This window comes from Tachysurus fulvidraco, chromosome 7 (assembly GCF_022655615.1).
Source record: "Tachysurus fulvidraco isolate hzauxx_2018 chromosome 7, HZAU_PFXX_2.0, whole genome shotgun sequence".
In the NCBI taxonomy this organism is placed as follows: domain Eukaryota; kingdom Metazoa; phylum Chordata; class Actinopteri; order Siluriformes; family Bagridae; genus Tachysurus; species Tachysurus fulvidraco.
This window is the reverse complement of record NC_062524.1, coordinates 23819555-23838011: the sequence shown is the minus strand read 5'-3', so window position 1 is coordinate 23838011 and position 18457 is coordinate 23819555. Positions and strand designations below refer to the sequence as shown.

At 38.6% G+C, this 18457-nt stretch overlaps 1 protein-coding gene across 16 annotated transcripts in view; it reads right to left on the bottom strand.

The window, feature by feature from the left end:
• nrxn2b (neurexin 2b) overlaps window positions 1–18457 on the bottom strand; it is a 579761-nt gene that overhangs the window by 394698 nt on the left and 166606 nt on the right. For 15 of the 16 annotated variants that reach the window (XM_047816422.1, XM_047816432.1, XM_047816433.1 and 12 more), the window contains exon 4: window positions 7277–7306. The exons of the other annotated variant lie outside the window; for it this stretch is intronic. In XM_047816422.1, the coding sequence (XP_047672378.1) occupies window positions 7277–7306 (30 nt within the window). The remainder of the gene's footprint in view (window positions 1–7276; window positions 7307–18457) is intronic. 16 annotated transcript variants of the gene reach the window in all.

Below are 18457 nucleotides of genomic sequence, written 5' to 3'. Positions count from 1 at the left end.
CGTGTTCGTCTTTCTGACTGTTTGAAACATCGCTGGTCCTTCCAGATTACTTCCTCTGGTGTCGCAGGAAACAGCATGCTGATAATTCACTCTCTAGGGTTTCTCCTGAACAGTGAAACCAACCCCAGGTTCCCCTCAGCAATTAATCTGTCATTTTTAGGCCAAAGATGAGGGAAAGTAAATCCAGCAGCGAGCATTTCTCTCTCATACTGGGTCACTGTGATTAATAGTCGACAGACCAGTGCGCTACGGCCCGAACGGCTTCAGCTTCAGTAACGTCCCACATGGCTCGTATCTCTCGGAGCACCGCTCCTCTTGTTGTGACCTTAATTACGGTTCCCGGAGATGCAAACCGAATGTCGCTGTGCGTTGAGCCGCAGGGGCCAAATTCAATTAAACTGGGAACTGACATCTGAGAATGGTGAAGGATAAAAAACAATAAGGATGGAATATTGAGGCAGAGGGCATGGAGAGAGGTAAATACACCTATTCAATTAAAATGGGAAATGATGTTGAGGCCCAAACACGTAGATCTGGCACAAATCAATTCCAATCCCTTTATTATTTTTTTTTATACTTCAATTTTAAATTGTAACTATTTCATTTCATATTTCATTATTTTACAAATGTTACCCTGTACTGTTTAACTTCATTTTTTAACTACACCTGATATTATTTTCTTTTATGTGTTAATTTATTCATTCATCTCCAGCAAGTGATATCCTTGTCAAGGTCATGGTGGATCCGGAGGCTATCCCGGGAATACAGGGCATGGGGCAGGAATTCATCCTGGCTGAAATCTCAGCCCATCTCGGGCATTTATTTACACATTACTTATTCATTATATGCAAGTTATAGACTTTATTGCAATAGTTTTGAATTGTAGTCAGTGTATACCCTTGCTGTGTGTGTGTGTGTGTGTGTGTGTGTGTGTGTGTGTGTGTGTGTGTGTGTGTGTGTGTGTGTGTGTGTGTGTGTGAGTTTTTGAGTGAGTATGATTTGCTCCATCAGTTTCACTAAGTGAGGCTGCCAATAGGATTCCGTGACTGGCCTGCCAAAATATGCTGTACTGTGAAGCAAACACACACACACACACACACACACACACACACACACACACACACACACACACACACACACACACACACACACACACACACATACACACACAGACATATGCTTGTTTTCACCAGACACTATTTATTTAGCACTGTACTCATTTTAATTTTGTACATTGCTACATAGGTGGAAGGATGGATGAATGGATGGAGATACAGGCAGGTAAAAAGTTAACAGCCAGATGTCAGACAGAGAAACAGGCAGATGGATGGATGGATGGATGGATGGATGGATAAATAGATAGATACACACAAATATATAACCAACAGAGAAATACAGACAGATAGACAGTCAGGCAGGTACATTGACAGCAAGTAGATGCATAACTAACAAGCAGAGACGGACGAACGGACAGACAGACAGACAGACAGACAGACAGATAGGCAGGGATACAGACAGACAGATGCATAAGCAATTCACAGACAGAAAAATCAAACAGACAGGTATACAGACAGACGTTTGCACACATACGTAATTTTTTTTAATCAATACAGCTCGATCTACTGTAGAGGTTCTGTACACAAATATACAATGCAAAAAGTGCAACATGTCCAAAGCTTGTTTAGGCAGCTGATGAAGCGTATTAGTTGGCTCCTGCCCAGTTAAATTAGGCTGGTTAATAGGAGAGAGAAAACTGGAGAGAGGGCATTGTGACAGGTGTGTGTTTGTGTGTGTGTGTATGTGTGTGTGTGTGTGTGTGTGTGTATGTGCCAGGGAGCCACAAATGTGCATTTGACACAGACACATCAAATGCTCCCTGCCAGCCTCCGTCTTTAAGCACGATTCATCTATCGTTTCTGCGGAATGGAGATAAACTCTGAGTGTTCTTGAATCTCGATCGCTTTTGTCAGCTCTTCTTCCTAAAAAAGTCTACAAACAAAAAAAATCCTTCTGTTGCTTCGTATTTAATAGATCTTCATTTTTGGGGAAAGCGTTTCTAGATTATTCCCCTGCAGAAAAGAAGCTTTGAAGCTACAGCAGCTGGAGGTCACCCAGTGAGTGCTCTGCTTTGTAGATCATTATATAATAGGCTTGCTGAATTAAAGAAAAAATGGCATCCGATGAAGAAACCGAAGGGCATCGTGACTCAGACTGCTTACTGCTCATTTCATTACTTAGGAATGGCACTGTGATGATTTATTTTATTATCATTCTTTTTAGACTGCTTCAGTAGGAATGCAAAAAAAAAAAAAAAGAATACCAGCAGCTGCCAGCCAATCAGAAACAAGCATTTGTAACCAGGGTTTTTATTTGAAATTTTGTTTTTATTCCTGTAAAGATGTCCATTGTTAAAATTGCTATACAAATAAAATTGAAGTATTTTCAGTGGTAATATAATATAATATAATATAATATAATATATAATATCATTTTCAGTGGTAATCTAATATACAGCAGTGCATATCTACAAAAATTGTGTATATTAATAATAATAATAATAATAATAATAATAATAATAATAATAATAATAATAATAATAATAATAATTTTCAAAGAAATTAACAAAATATTAATCTCAGTCTTTTCTTGACTGCAACACACCTGGCAAATAAATAAAACAGTAATTTTATTTAGGAATTAAAACACGACTCAGTATGTATGGAATTAAATCATTATTTGGAAATCTATTAAATATATTCTGATTCATTTTGACTCTTTTTAGGCTCTAAATTCTCCCGAATCCTCTAAAACTCGACGCATGAGCGGCACTACATCACGTCGTCTGGTACGTTTGTAATAGAGCACGCTTTAGTTTCGCTCGCACTCTGAAACAGGTCAGCATCAGTTTAAGCTCTGCTCTTTTCTAACCCGTTAAAGTTTAATGACTTTTATAGGCTAGAACAATGAGCTTACGAGCTGTAAAGACGGAAGTTCAATTCCAGATGTACATTAATACTTAAAAATGGCAGCATGGCAGTGAAGTTGGGAGAAAAAAAAGTGAGCAACGGTTATAATAAGGAGGAGTGAGTGATTGAGGGAAAAGACACACAGAGAGCAGGGTTAAGCAAAGGACAGATACTGATCAGCTCTGCTTCAACTTCACCCTTCATGCCCACCAAGGACAGGCTTTGTGGAGCATGAAGCATCGATTTTCCGCAGTAGGTGTGTGTGTGTGTGTGTGTGTGTGTGTGTGTGTGTGTGTGTGTGTGTGTGTGTGTGTGTGTGTGTGTGTCTGTTTGCCAGCGCTGTGTGAGTGGTACGTCTGTAATGTCACGATGCGCAAAAAGGTACCTGGTCTGATCTAATGGCTCATGGCAGGGCACTCTTTAACAGCTCAGGTTCTGCTAATGCCCACATAATGTCCACACACTCACACTCACTAGTGGTGGAAATGCTGACCTGTGCAAAATAATCATACGGCTCAGCCTTCTATTGAAATTCCTGACATTTATTTTGAACCCTAATAGCTTTATTGACTGGATGTAGTTGTGTTTTTGGCCCACTGGCTCGCGCCGCTGTAGTCGTCTTAAACATGCCTGATCGATATTGAAGACGCGGCTCGATCGTTTTAACGGATGCGTTATTTCATTTAAACAGCTGAATTATTTATTAGAGGAATTCAACAGGGCTGGCAGCAGAGGAAGTATACAATCTGTTTAAGATGTAATTTCATTTGAAAGAGAATCTTCCCATATATTATATTTCGTTATTTAGTGGACAGATTTGTGTTAATTGTGCACGTCGCATATAACATATGACATACTGTATAGCACAAACCTGTATAAACTCTCAAAAATACACCCATAACACTACTGTAATGAACTGTGTGAACAAATCCATTTATAATGTGTTATAACCTATGTTTATTTATAAAGTCTGACATAAGCAAGTCCTCCAATCGAACATCATAACACGTATTCGAATTATATGTTCAGAGGACATTACAATCAACATGGATTATACATTTTGTATGTTTTCGTTCTAGATTATCGATGAATTAACGGGTTATATAGCATACATAATGTGTTATAATGCTAGCCATTAAGCTCAGGTTGTATAAATGTATAAATGCATTCATTGCATGTTAGAAAGCATTCGTATCATAAAACTTGATCATGCTCAAATCTATGCATTTAACACATGCCTACAATGAAAAGTCACTAGCATTTGTAGGAGCATAATGCTTCATAATGCATACAAAAATGACTTAATGTCAGGTTACATAATAAGTTATAATGCTATTTTTTCAGAACAGTGCAATATTTGTTATAATGAACAACAGAGTATTTTATAATGTGTTAAAAAGCATATATACTGTAATATGTTAGAATACCTGCCATGAGCATGCATTTTAAGTAGCGTTCATAAGACAACATATCACCAAGCTTCATATGTATAGTGCATTATGAGATATTATAACGGTGATGCAAAATTTGTAAATGAAGTAGAAACAATGCTACGAACTCTATTGCCTTTTCATTACTAGTTATATCAGTATGTGTATTGACTTGATTATGTATGTTGGTCTTTGTTCATATGGCCTTTAAAGAAAGTGTGTCAAACTTCTGATTCTCTTCCACAGAAACCATTTAATGAGAATTAATGAGATTTAATGGACAGCTGGATAAAATTGAAAATTTCTTGTCTCTGTACACCATCACAATTCTTTGCAGTCAGTATCTGCTTGAAGACTGGAAACCAGGTCATTGGACGTAAACAAGTGCTGAGTTTCCTTCCTTGAGATGCATTTCCTGGTCTTTACTTCAGCTGTCTACATTTGCTGCTTGCTTTTGGTTTTTCTGCCTTCAAATTTATCTTCAGTATGTTACAGTATGTATATAACACACATACTGAGCCTTTTAAGAACTCTTGGGTTGCTTTTCAGGCATGTTTTGGGTTGTTATCCATCCGTACCTTAAAGCAACATCCTATCGGAATTCAACCTTCTTCCATTTTGGTTGTCTTCTGTGGTCTTCCAAGACTTTTGGTGTTGCTGAACTCGCCAGTGTGTTCCTTCTTTTTTCAACCAAATTGTTATATTAATCAGCATTTGTCCTCTCTTTCTGATAGGTCTGTTTTGTTTTTCTTATGATGTCTTCCTTTGCTTGACATCACTTGACACATTTTCCACAGACTTATACAGAGATGCCATGAACAACTCCAGATCTTTTATTTCCTTAAACTAAAATAAATCCATTCATTCTCCCTGTTCAAGGAAGTCGAGTGTGATAGATGTACGTTCCTACGACCTATCCACTGTCCTCTCGCTGCACTCAGACCTTTCGGAAATGCAAAACCACGCCTTATAGGTGACAAAAAGAAGATCGGCGTGGTTTGGAATAACAACATAGGGCTCACAGAAACTGCCCGGACCAAAGGGCCATATAAGAAATGAGAAAACATTCTTAATTCCTGATTTCCAATTCCTCCAGCATGTCCAATTACCTTCTCACTGCTTTGGTCTGGTGGAGCGTGAGGCAGGCGAGTAAACAGTTGACACGAATCAGAAAGTAAATACACAGAAACACGAGGCAGCAAAATAAAGAGTCTGGGAGCAAAGGTTAGAGTGAGACGTAGCTGCGAATCAAAATGAGCGACTGTGAGACGATTACAAAAAAAACAGAAACAAGTTTGTCAATGTCCTTCATTTCTGCCAATTTCCCAAGACTTAGAGTTATTGATTTTTCCTTTAAAATCAATACATCCACATACACTCAATGTCATGATTAACTACTGTTAAAAAGGATTGAAATATTATCTCGTACAACCGTATTATATTTGCGGAAACCTGTTTCCACCATTGAAGACGCAATCATGCAATTTACAATTAATGATGTACTTTTTTTTGCATAGCTATATGAAATGTATTATTTATTATTATAAACTGTTAAACACCATTAAAACACAACCACTCGCTCAGTTCATTCTGACTTTGCATTACTAAATGGGATTAGCTACTGTATATCGATATTCTGGATTTTGAATATTTTAATTATTTGAGATATACATAGTATTTAGTGTTAAAAAATATGCCCCATTGTCATCCTGTTCATATTTTACATAGTGAAACATCTCTGCTTAGCATAATGTTTCTGATGACACTCAACAGAACAAGCTAGTGGGTTTTAGGACAATTTCTGGCTGTCAGTTTGATTTAGCTTTAATTAAATTATCAAGCAGGATTGTTTTGAAAGGTCAATTGCAATCAAAGAAAAAATCAATCAACCGAGGCTGGTTGACTACTGTACACATTGTCTTGTGAAAGCAGACTATGTTATTTTGTATGTGGAGGATGTTGTCACATATGGAAGTAAGAGAGTGAGGGAATGAGAAGAGGCTCTGAAAAAGGTCATCTTTCTCCATACGCAAGCATATACCTGAAATGCATGACCTCCATAACCTCATTGCTACAGGAGATGCTCAGCTAGGAGCTGGCGTACAGGTCAGAATGTGGTTCGACCTCATGGATAAAGGTCAGAAGAGGAAAATGTAGGAAGTGTGGTCAAGGAAAATAGGAATAGGAAACCTTTACTGGATGTACAATCCAAGTTACGATCATTAGAACAGCACACAGCGTGTAATTCCTTTGGCAATACTTGCAGCTGGTAATGAGCATAAACAAATTAGCTTAATCTTGTGATCTATGGTTGAACATGCTATTGATTGAGCAAAGCTGTCAAGACCTCTGATTCTAGAGTAGAGTCAACACAGAAAGTTTCTACATACTGTCTTACGAATGCCAAACAATGAGAATGACAACAGAGAAGTTTCGACATACTCTGTGCATTCTGGACACAAACACTCGTCCTTCTGTTCAGTGATTCGGAGAAGCAACATTTCAGCAGCGGATGACATTTCACAGCAAATCATCATTTCAAACAAACAAACAAAAAAAACAGCATTACCTTTTGTCAGGAGAACTCCGGTCAAAGGCGTGTCTTCGGGAGAAAGGCCAGAGTACAGGACAAGAGAGTGACAGACAGGGCGAAGTCAACAAGATGAAAGGGGTGGTGGGGTTTGGTGGGGGGATGAAAGGAGAGGAAGGAAATAGAAGGGTAGGGTAGTGAATGAGGAAAGGAAAAAAGAACACCGGGTAGGAAAAGGACGGATTTGTACATAAGAAGAGCTGGGGAGGGAAAGTTTGGGCAAAAGGAGCGTTTTTTTTGTTCCCCCACTCAAAAAAAAAGAGAGCAGCAAAAACAGAACAAACCCATACCTTGGCTGTTTAACGTCAGGTGCGCCAGACCTTGAAGGAAAGAACAGAAAAAAAAGAAAGAAAGGAAAAAACGAGGTCATAAAAAGACACGGGAAGGAAAAAAATCATTGTCACAACGTTGGACTGCAGTTTGTGACAGACATCCTGGGGCAGACATGGATGTCAGAGTTTGAACTCAAAACAAAAAATAATAGAAATAAAATAAGAGACCGAAAAACCGAAAAAACAAGCAAACACTTCTTAAGAGAGGTGTGGGGGACAGAAAAAAAAGCATTTCACTTGGCGCAACTCCCAAAGGCCATTGCTCACTCAAATGCTTTTTTTTCTCTGAAATACTTATGGAACACACACATAACTGTTTGGCAGTAGCAGCTTTTTTTCTATCTCAACGAATTCCTGATGTTGAACTGTATATATTCTATTATAACCTGACCTCTGTCTGGAAATCCATTTAGCTTCTATGGGATTGTGCATAGATTAGAGAGAAACCAAAGGACTTAGTAAACCCTTAGTAAATCCCAGACCAAGAAAGGCTTAACCAATGCAATGAGGGGAAAGAAGTCAGACTCTGATAAAGTCAGCAACTGGAGTTAAACATGTATACCAAGCTCACAGCGGTTATGATTTTGAACAACCATCGATGACTAATCAGTAAGACAAAAAGAAAGACCACATGTACTTCTTTTGCTTCAAGAACTACAGAGTCCAATTCATTTTGAAATGAAAATATCATTCTATTCTGGGAAAAGCTCTGAAAGAAACATCCCATCCTAGGAACCTGTTCAAATCTGTACCAAAACCTCAGAAGACTACATTATTTTTCTGGTTTGCTCACTATATTAAAAGAAGCTTAAAAAAATAAAAAATAAAAACTTTCCCTGATAATACGGCCATCTCAGATAAAAAGCAGCTAAAATTTTACAGCAACAATGTTTTTTACAGCAAGCTGCTAATGGAACACAAAAATAAAGGAAAAAAGGACTACATGTGGTGAGAGTTGCTCTATAATTTTAGAATGCTTAGACCCTCCGGTTGAAAATTTAACCACCTGTCCAAGCCTTCAACTTAATGCTGACTTCAAATCACTGAAAGGCATAAAAAACTGGAAGAGGTCTGTTGTATTTCAGGATGGCATGATTGCAGGTAGACTGGATGGAGGCCATTTTATCAAGAGATGTTTTGTGAAGGAATAATGAGGGCAAAAAAGCAGTGTTTGTGCTCTAAGAAAAACATACTGTATACAAACAACTTGACAGATGTAAAGGTCCACCACCCCTTGGGCTTATTTAATAAGGATAGTTCTTTGCATTCTGGCCAGGATTATTTCTGGTTTTTGGATTACATTCTTAATATTTTTGCTTTATGCCTTTGTTTCTGTGCTATAATATTTCCCATAACCTCACCTGCTTATTTTCTGCATTTCTAACCACCACATGGACCTGGGTTTAAGATCCATCATCAAATCTGTGGTTAATTGGGGTGGCTGCATGGTCTGAAACAACAATACCTCCCTGACATTGGACTCAAGGTACAGTAGAGGAGCTTCTGTACTATTTACACATAGCAATCTTTCTCTCACCACAGTAGAGGAGCTTTCTCTCAAAGCCAGAGAAGATGTGCAGATGACCAATATCCTATAGCTAAATTGCATCGCAGTAACTTATGTAACTTGTCAAGAAGTTTTACTACAATGGTTGCTCTATTTTATTTGCCTGCCAGCTCACAAGCTCTGATTCATCCTGCATAGCTTGTGTAATCCCCAGGGTCCTCACAATACAGAATGTCAATATGTCCAACTCTACAAATTCTAGCACTCTTGTGACCCCTCAACCTCACAGTTAGGGCCACCCACCACGTAGAGTTTTCTCTATTTGTCCGGAGGCAAAATTCTTGCCATCCCAGGCCTCTTAAACACTACATGGATTCTGTAAGCATTGTTTCAGGTTGAAACATGATCAGTTTCCTGTATTGGGTCTTGCCACTTGTTGTACTAGCCTCTACTTTTGTGAAAGGTCTGCCCAGACAGTGATTTCTGCTCAGTATGAAGAACTACGAGAGGTGTTTAGAAGCAAAGACACATCCTCGCATCCCTATGACCACAGCACTTACTGTAACTGAAAGAAAGCACAGTATACTACCGAGATAAAAAACCTAGCCCCTTAGACCACAAGGCCATAGTACAACCAACTCAACAGGAAGAAAGTTATTATTATCATTAATTTCCAATTACAATGAAATGTATATAAGCTAATATGGATAGGAGATGTTTAAATAAATTGGGAGTCTGTATTGTAGTATGAGTGAAGTAGATGGCCATACAAGGGGAAAAAGCACAGAAAACACACAGAACCCATACAACAGCATTGCGGAGCTCTCATTTAGTTTCCCACCCTTCACAGCTTTGCTGCATGATTGAGGTAATTGGCAAAGACGAGACATTTTAGTACTTCTTAACACCATTTGCACAAATATTCAGTCACTCATGAACAAGACAGTTAATACGTAAACTTCAGTTTTGCTTTTTTTTTAAAGAATATTGCAAATGGAATCAAGCAGACTAGAAGTATTGTACCCTCCCCTTGAGATACTGTGTAGATCCTGTAAAATCTTCCATCTGAATACTCAGCTAGAGAAGCACTACCAATATTATGTATTTATGAATTCAAAATGAAAGTGAGATCTAAACAGGTTCTCCCACACAGTCATTTGTTGTCATTCAGAGAAGCCTTGGCTGTTGTCAAGATGGTGACTCATAAAGCTGCCAGACTGTGATTGGCCATGGCTTATGGAGTGTCAGCTGGTGGTGGGGTCCTAATTTTATCATTAAGGCGGACATGTTTGGAAATCTGCCCTCTTGCTCAACATCCGTAATAATCAGGCAGCTGCAGGCACCGTATGGCTCCAACCAGAGGGGCTCATGTGCCATTTACACCCGCCTGGGCAAGACACCCTACTGCATACACAAATGGTCCTCTGGGAAAAATGGAAATAACACCAGAAGTATGGCTATATCCCAGAAATGAGTAGTTACTTTGTGATATGAATGTATTAGCATGTTAGGCAGTGGGAGCAAGAGACCTCCATTAGCCCTCACTGTACCATTTCATTTGTAAATAAATGATTTTTTTAAGTAGGCTACTGTCCACCATGTGGCACCAACCAGATGTTAGAATCCTGCTGTAGCATTTCTTCTGCTGCATGAAAATTGCACAGTGGATGGCACTAAGGGGTGAGTTATAGAGGAAAAAATGATCATCACCACCATTATCACAGGTCTTACTCCCATCTCTCCTCATTCATCAACGGAAGTGCTAGACAAACTCAGACAGAGTCCTTTCCTTTCCAGCGGGCTTCCTGCTGAGCCTAGTAACTATGCAGACCTCTTGCAGGATTGCATCTGGCATATGGTCTGCTCTTTAAGCCCAGTATTTGGGTATTTGCTTCTGTAAAATGTACTAAGAAAAGATGCATTAAACTAAAAAAAAAGGCTAACCGAAAGATTTGCAGATCTTCAGCTATGGGCTTTATGTTATGCACAATAGCTCCATATATTAGTAACAAATGTGGCCTAGCATTTTCATACTGTGGTACTTCGAGAGATCAATTTATTTGCAGGTACATTCACTCGCCAGCAGAGGTGGGAGTAAATCACACATGTGTAAGTCACAAGTCATGAATGTAAGTCATGTGTAAGTCACAAGTCACAAGTCATGAAGTCAGGTCATGAATGTCAAGTCAGTCAAGTCGAGTCTTTTTTTTAAATATTTGTCAAGCAAGTCTCAAATTTGTGACTTAAGTCTGACTCGAGTCAAGTCATATGACTCGAGTCCCGCAATTCTGCTCTCCAGCAGTGTTTATTTTACTGGTTCAGATTTACTCTTAAATTTAATGTTACTTCATCCTGGTCCTGGTATTCTACCATTGTGCAAATTTTGATGCTTTCACCCCTACGGTTCAGCTTAGTACAGGCTTGTTAATTAAATTAATTTGCCAAATTAGCCACAAAGACAGACCTGGAGTACAGTCTAAACCTAACCCAGAAGAAGTAATGAGTGGGGTTAAGTTAAGGGTGCTGTACATTCAGTAGTTCTTCAAAGACCTTGCTTTCTGCACATAGGCAATGGCATATACTGCAACAGTGCTAAAGCAGAAACATATTCACATTCATCTGAAGCAAAAAGGAGACATAGTAGGTCTGGCATCTGACATTTGTATTTTGGCTCTATCTTTGGTGGTTTCTGCTACCAGCCATCACAATTTATACCGCTAACCACATTTGTAGTTGTGTCAAACACATTTTTATAACACATGGAGACCTGTAAGTTCAATCTACTGCACCGATAATCAATTGTGATTAGCTCTCAGTCCAGAAGTACTCAGCAAATCTGACCCAGATAAAGTCACGGTACATTTACTGGCTATATGATGTATATGACGGTTTAGGGACATATTTAACATTTCTGGAATATGTGATTTATTTCCACAAAATGCCTGGTACCCAGCCATTGAGTGCAAATCACTGCATTTTACACGCACATTTCACTCAGCCCAGATGGGTGTTTTCCTCAAGATCCCACATGATCTTGTGGAAAGAAGCTGGCTCAAAGGGTGAAATATTTGTAAATACATCTGTTTAAAAGATATCCCAGTGATAATGCTTGATGAAGGCAAACATACATCTCCCTAGGCCCATACATAATGGATGCATCTCACTTGCTCTCTTTGTTTCTCTCAAATGTGCTCTCTCTAATTACAGGAAGACGTGAGCGTAATTTAAAACGCTTTAATAATTTACCAAGATGTCTGGGAGAGAATGAGGAGAGGGGGATGTATTATAACATATCAATGTGTAGATGATGGCAGAAAATCTGTGCTTCTTTTGCACTTTTCAGGCCAGTTATGAAGGCAAAGTGTGCTTGGTATCAGGACAGGGCTGTGTTAAAGGCGTTAAAAGTGTCACATTTGGCGTAACAGTGATAAAGTATAGGTTTGTCTTTTTTTAATAGCCATAGCCTTTTTGGTCATTGTGTTGCTAATTGCTAGGATTTCTGGATTCTGTAATCGTCTACAGACATTACAGCCCAGAATCTGTGGTGGGAAGACGCCAATACATTTTCTGTACATTTATCCTACACAAGTTTACAATGAACCTGGAGTCTGTCCGTGTAGACTCGGGGCACAAAGTGGGTGACACCCTGTATGGAGTGACAACACATCCCAGAGCACAATTACGCACACCCACTCACACATAATATGAGTAATTTAGATGAATCTATCCGGGTACATTGCAGGTTTTTGGACTTGAGAAGAAAACTGAGGCACCAAGAGGAAAACCATGAAGCTCAGGGAGAAGATACAAACCCTACATACACAGGGTAGAGACAAGAACCAAAACCCCAACTCCAGAGGTGTGAGGCAAACAGGCTAAACACTAAGTTTGTGTCGGCTTCATTAAGGACAGTGATGTCTTTCATAATACTTTCAATAATAACGTCTTGGACAAGATGTCAAGCTGCTCCATCTCATCCTGCACAATTCCCTCTGATATTACACAATTCCTGCTATTTAATGCTTTGTTTAAAAAAAATACTCCTGACATTTTATACTCCTACACACTGTCAAATGCAAACATGTTTAAAAAAAAATAAGAAAGAAAACAGAACCTAATGGAATATTATACCATTCCAAGGCCATTGTATCATATGGCACTTTCAGACAATGCTGATATTTTTCTCCTCCATTACCAAAATGTGTCCTTGACACTAATACAACTCTCATTGTGCTTAAGAGGCCAAGGTGACATGTGAAATGATTAATCAGCTCTGCTTTTGACATTAACATTGCATGCCATGCTGGTGACGCATTACTCTGAATTTATTTCAATTCGAAAATACGACTTAGCCGTGTTTGAAGTTGATAAATATACAACCTAATTGGTATGTTTGAATAGCTTAAGGGGGGAAGTCGTGGCCTAATGGTTAGAGAGTCTGACTCCTATCCCTAAGGTTGGGGGTTCGAGTCTCGGGCCGGCAATACCACGACTGAGGTGCCCTTGAGCAAGGCACCGAACACCCCCAACTGCTCCTGGTGTGTGTTCATGGTGTGTGTGTGTTTACTGCTGTGTGTGTGCACTTTGGATGGGTTAAACGCAGAGAACAAATTCTGAGTATGGGTGACCATACTTAGCCATATGTCATGTCACTCACACTTAACCCTTTTTACCAGTAAAATGCTGTCCTTTTTTGTCAGAGAAATGAAGACTGACTTATTTTATTTTATCATCACAAGTCTGATGTGAAATTCTAACATTTTAGCACAAAATATTTCTTTCCCCAACTGTTGGGATACCCTTATTTTAGAGTTTAATGATAAGACCTTCAAATTTCAGGTGTTTATGAAGCCCTCAGAGGGATCACAGGAAGCAGAAATGGGTTTGATATCACCATTTACTTTGAGGATATTTTCATAACATTTGTGTGGATTTTTTTTTTTGGATATGAATATATTGCCACAGTAAGGTAGGTAAAAAAATAAAAATAAAAAACTCTTAAAGCCTGGGGAGGTTCTAGACCTTTTTTAGGGTGGCTTCATCCCCCTGTCCGTGATCTCAGCCACCCTACAACTATAGGGATAATATTTACTTCCATAAATAAACAATAAAAATTACATTAAAATGCAGGACATGTCGTCGATGGGAAAGAAAATTATTTATTTATTTACTTTGCTTTTACGTACATGCGTTGTAGTCTTTCAAAAGTGCGTTTTCAGCTGTCTGCTTTATTTGAACGGAGAAGCACTGGTACGCGCAGCTTGCACACGCAGTCAGAGCTGGAGGCGTTTATCTATAACATATATCTAAAACCTAGAACCGCCCCTGCTTAAAGCCCTGAAAAAGTGTCTATATTCATATGAAGCATGAGCCAAGACTGTGGTGTGAAATTACAAAAGATATTCATTGAGGAAATTTAAATTTTTTTTTGGTAAAAAAAAAAAAAAAGTGTGTTAAATTAGTTGAAAATGGGGGATTTTGTATATGGATTTCAGATCATAAAATAAAATAAGTAAACAATAAAAAAAAATGAGTTCTTGCTGATTTTTCGCTTCAATACACTCTCTATCACTTTAAAATAAATTCATTATATTAGACACAGTACTAAATCTTTTAAGTAATTAAAGTTGAAATACAAATTGTGTATGCTTTTGTGTTTGTCTGTGCATGGAAGTGTGTTAACAGTGAGCTTGAATAAGTTCTTCACAAGAAGCTTGTGAGCTGAGAAAAAGCTAATTGCCTCCCTCATCACCAAAATGAAATAATGAAATATAAATAGTTCAATGAATCATTCAGTGTAACACGTTTTGTTCATGGCTAATTTGCCAGTGATACCTTCCCAGAATTAATTAGACAAGTGAATAGGACTGGGAGAGTGTAGAGGGTTTCACAGCTGTTTTGTCTCAATTAAACATTTCATAAGGAAGCACAGTGTCTGGATGAAAAACGGGACTCTGGATCAGTCCACACGTGACCACTGATGTAGTTGAGGAATCTAATGACTAGTAGGTTAAATAAACTACCATATGCAGATCACATTTGGCTTACTGAGCTGAGCTTCACTGCATGTCATGTGTGGAGTCATTGTGTACTGTATGAGAAAAATGAGGCCAAATGTACTCTTAATAAGAGAGGTCAAAGGAGACAGGAAGCTAGAGAAACTCGAATAACTCTTGGAACTTGACATGCAGAACCTTGACATGGAAGGCTACGGAACAGCAGAAGACTATGACGGGTTCCTATGCTATTAGCTAAGAAGAAGCATTTGAGGATTAGATTATTATGAAAAAAAATTGCCCGGTCTTTTTCCAAGATAAAGCTATACAGTATCTGTGAACCTGCACCACCTCCCTGATTTTGCCGGCAGCTATGGAAACTGAGCTACAGTAGGTCTTCTGCTGTTGTAGCCCAAATGCCTCGAGGTTCAGCATTCTGTGGACTGTGAAGTGCTTTCTTTTTTTCTGCATGCTGTTGACTACCAACAAAAAAAAATATGCCTTGTTCCAAGTCAAAACATTTTAAATTTAGTTTTATCCAGCAATAAAACTTCATCCAGTGTCAGTAAAGATAATTATCCTAATTAGTTAAGATAATGGACTGAATAAAATTTTTTTGTCTTTTTTTAATTATTATTATTATTATTATTATTATTATTATTATTGTTATTATTATTATTATAAATTATGGTCTTTTTACCTTTTCAGTGCCCTGGAGGTTGGCATCAGTATCCAGCGCTCTCGTTCAATTCCTGGGCAGGGAGCTAACCCAGCCACTGAGGGATTAACTCTCAGTACAGATCCCAAGCCCAGCTAAAATGGGAGGGATGTGTCTGGGGTAAAACCTGTGCCAACCCAAATATACGGACGAGATGATCCGCTGTGGCGACCAGAACAACAACAACAACACTGTCATTTGATCTTTTCGGCTTTTTTGATTATGTTTTTCATTATTTTATTGAGCATCTATCTATCTATCCATCTTTCTATGTTTTGTATGAGTCTGTACTGATGAGCCTCAGGTTCTTGTTCTTGGACAACAGGTGGAACGTGGTCTAGTAAATGTAGCACAGTGAAATACAAAATGGTAGCTATAAAGGCAGGTAGACAGCGTTTGTTTCAGGATGCGTGTTAGAAATGTTGTTGGCCATGAACGGTTGCACGTTCAAAACACAAAAACCCATTCAAGGCCTGTATCCCCTTATGGCTTTCTCTTCCAAACAAATTTCCACTAAATTGAATTACACAGATTTTACCTCATTGCTCTTCCTCTGCTTTATTAATGTTTACTCGATTATACGCTTTCCAAATTTCCTTCAGCCACCATTTGCGTTGCCAAGAACCGCTGAACCGGTGCCAAGAACGATAAACCATTCCCTCCATCAGCTCAATCTTAAATCACTACACTCAGGGGGGAAAAAAAAGAAAGGAGACAATTATCGGTACGTTTTTGAATCTCCGTGCTCCTGCAGCCGTAGGGTTTAACCAGTCAATATCACAGCTAAATGATTTCTATCTGGTTTTAATGCTCACTCTGGCTGCAAACAAGCTAATGAAGCAAAGCTCTCTGTCAGACACAACACTGTGTGATAGTGTGTGCTAGCGGTCCTAGTACCGAGAGCTTTCGCTCTGGTTTCGTGACATTGTGTCCTCCATCGTGGGGAAGACACAGCAGGTAAAATATGAAACCAACAGTAATGAGAAATTAATGCGCTCCAACAGTGCTGTGATGCTAATGTGTCACGTTCGATAGCAGAAAGTAATTAGCATGCTGCATCAAAGTAAAACTCTCGCTGCTTAAAAGTTTCTTCATTTGTTTCATCAGAAAATAATCTGAATTTACAGACATCCCAAACGGAGTAAGCGTCATTTTTTGTAAATAATCCATTTGTTGACAAGTGAAAAAAATTCACACATCTTAGGAAAGCTTATAGCATGATAGCGATTCTGAGTAATAGCATAACAGCAACATAAAACTGTCTCGATACTTTAGTTAATGCCTCAACATGTGTTTTTAGAAAATAATTCAGGTTAAGCGTTTTATAGGCAGTAATTCCAATCTTTGAAGGTTTAAGGCTTTCAAAACAGATGTCTGAGGTTCCATCAATTTGCTAGCAAGAGATGCTAACGTTGATAAAATGCCACAACAATCGGCTGTATCTATGAAGAAAGGAATTTGATTTTGACAGATAATTATCTTGCTTGCCAGCTCAAAAAAAGTGTTGAATCGTCATATGTCTTCAAGTGGTTTGAAGAAATACGTGTCTTGAACCCACTTTTATCTTCAGAAAATTTCTGAAGTACAGGTGAAATAAAACTGTTCTGGGCATGATCAAAATTAAACGTGCCTCCTCCACATGGTCTAAAAGCTATATTTCGAGAGCAGCTCGAGCTATATATCTTCATGAAAGCCATTCGCCTGACAGGCATCTTACAGCAGGGTTTATCCGGTGGTTGAATCCATGGGTGAGGCGGCATTAAAAACCAGGGCCTGTCACGTTATCTATGAAAGTGTACTGAGCGATGTGTGGAGTAGTATAAAAGTGACTCTCCTAACGGGAAGCCGAGCTAGAATACGGTAGCTCAGCTAATATGCTAGCATGAGCCTGTGCGATACGTGCGTTCCCTTCATTAATAATTCTATCTGTCAAGGTGGAACTTATCACCTCGAGGTTTCAGGAGCGTGCAAGATATACAAAGAGCAGCTGGATGTGAGAGGAAAAGAGACGGAATAACGGAGAGAGGGAGACAGAAGGACGCGACTCCCTTCTCAGACTTCTCGTCTTTTCTCTCCACTATCTTTCCATTTTTTTATTTTTTTTTTTACTCCAACAATCCCCTTTCTACTCCTTCTCTCCCTCGTAAGCCATTTTCAGCAAGCAATTAAATTCTCCATTGTGCATTTTTATTGCGATGTTCCCTTAATATACAGTGTATTACCAGCAAAAGACAGAGAGGTTTTGTGATATGAAAATTGCATTGTAAAATAGTCAAAGAGAAAGGGGAAAAGGAATTTTAATCTAGGATATTGAAATTTGCTACCTGGCATGGTCGGATGGGGAAAAAAAAAGAGGACATATGGGGCCAGTAAAAGTATAATAATAAATAAATCTTGTGCACCACTGAATTAAAAATGTGGGGCTTAATTCATTTTTTGAACTAAAAAAAAAGTTATTAATTCACAAAAATAAAAATGAGGTGAATTGAGTTGGTTCATGAGAAATATTTCTTCGCAGCATTTGAGCACTCGGTGACTGATGATGTTTGAAGACGAACACATGGCAATTGTGTCTCCCAATCATACAACCAACCAACACCCCACCCCCACACCCTCAAAAAAAAAAACATAAAATAAATTTAAAAATATAAAATTTACATTTTTTAAGACATCACAGGCTTGCGAGAGTGATCGTGTGTAGAAAATGACATCCTTGTATTGTAGTGTTGTTGCTCCTGATGCTCCAAAGCAATAACTATGTTATTCGCTTATTTCTCAAAGTGTCATTGCTGAAAATGGAGGAAAAATAAATGTGAAAAACGTTCCCTGAAGACATTCAGTGCCACCGCTACAGTATATTTGCTAGAGCCCCAAGGGGATTACTGGTTCCCGTGTGTGAGTGTGTGTAAGATCTACCA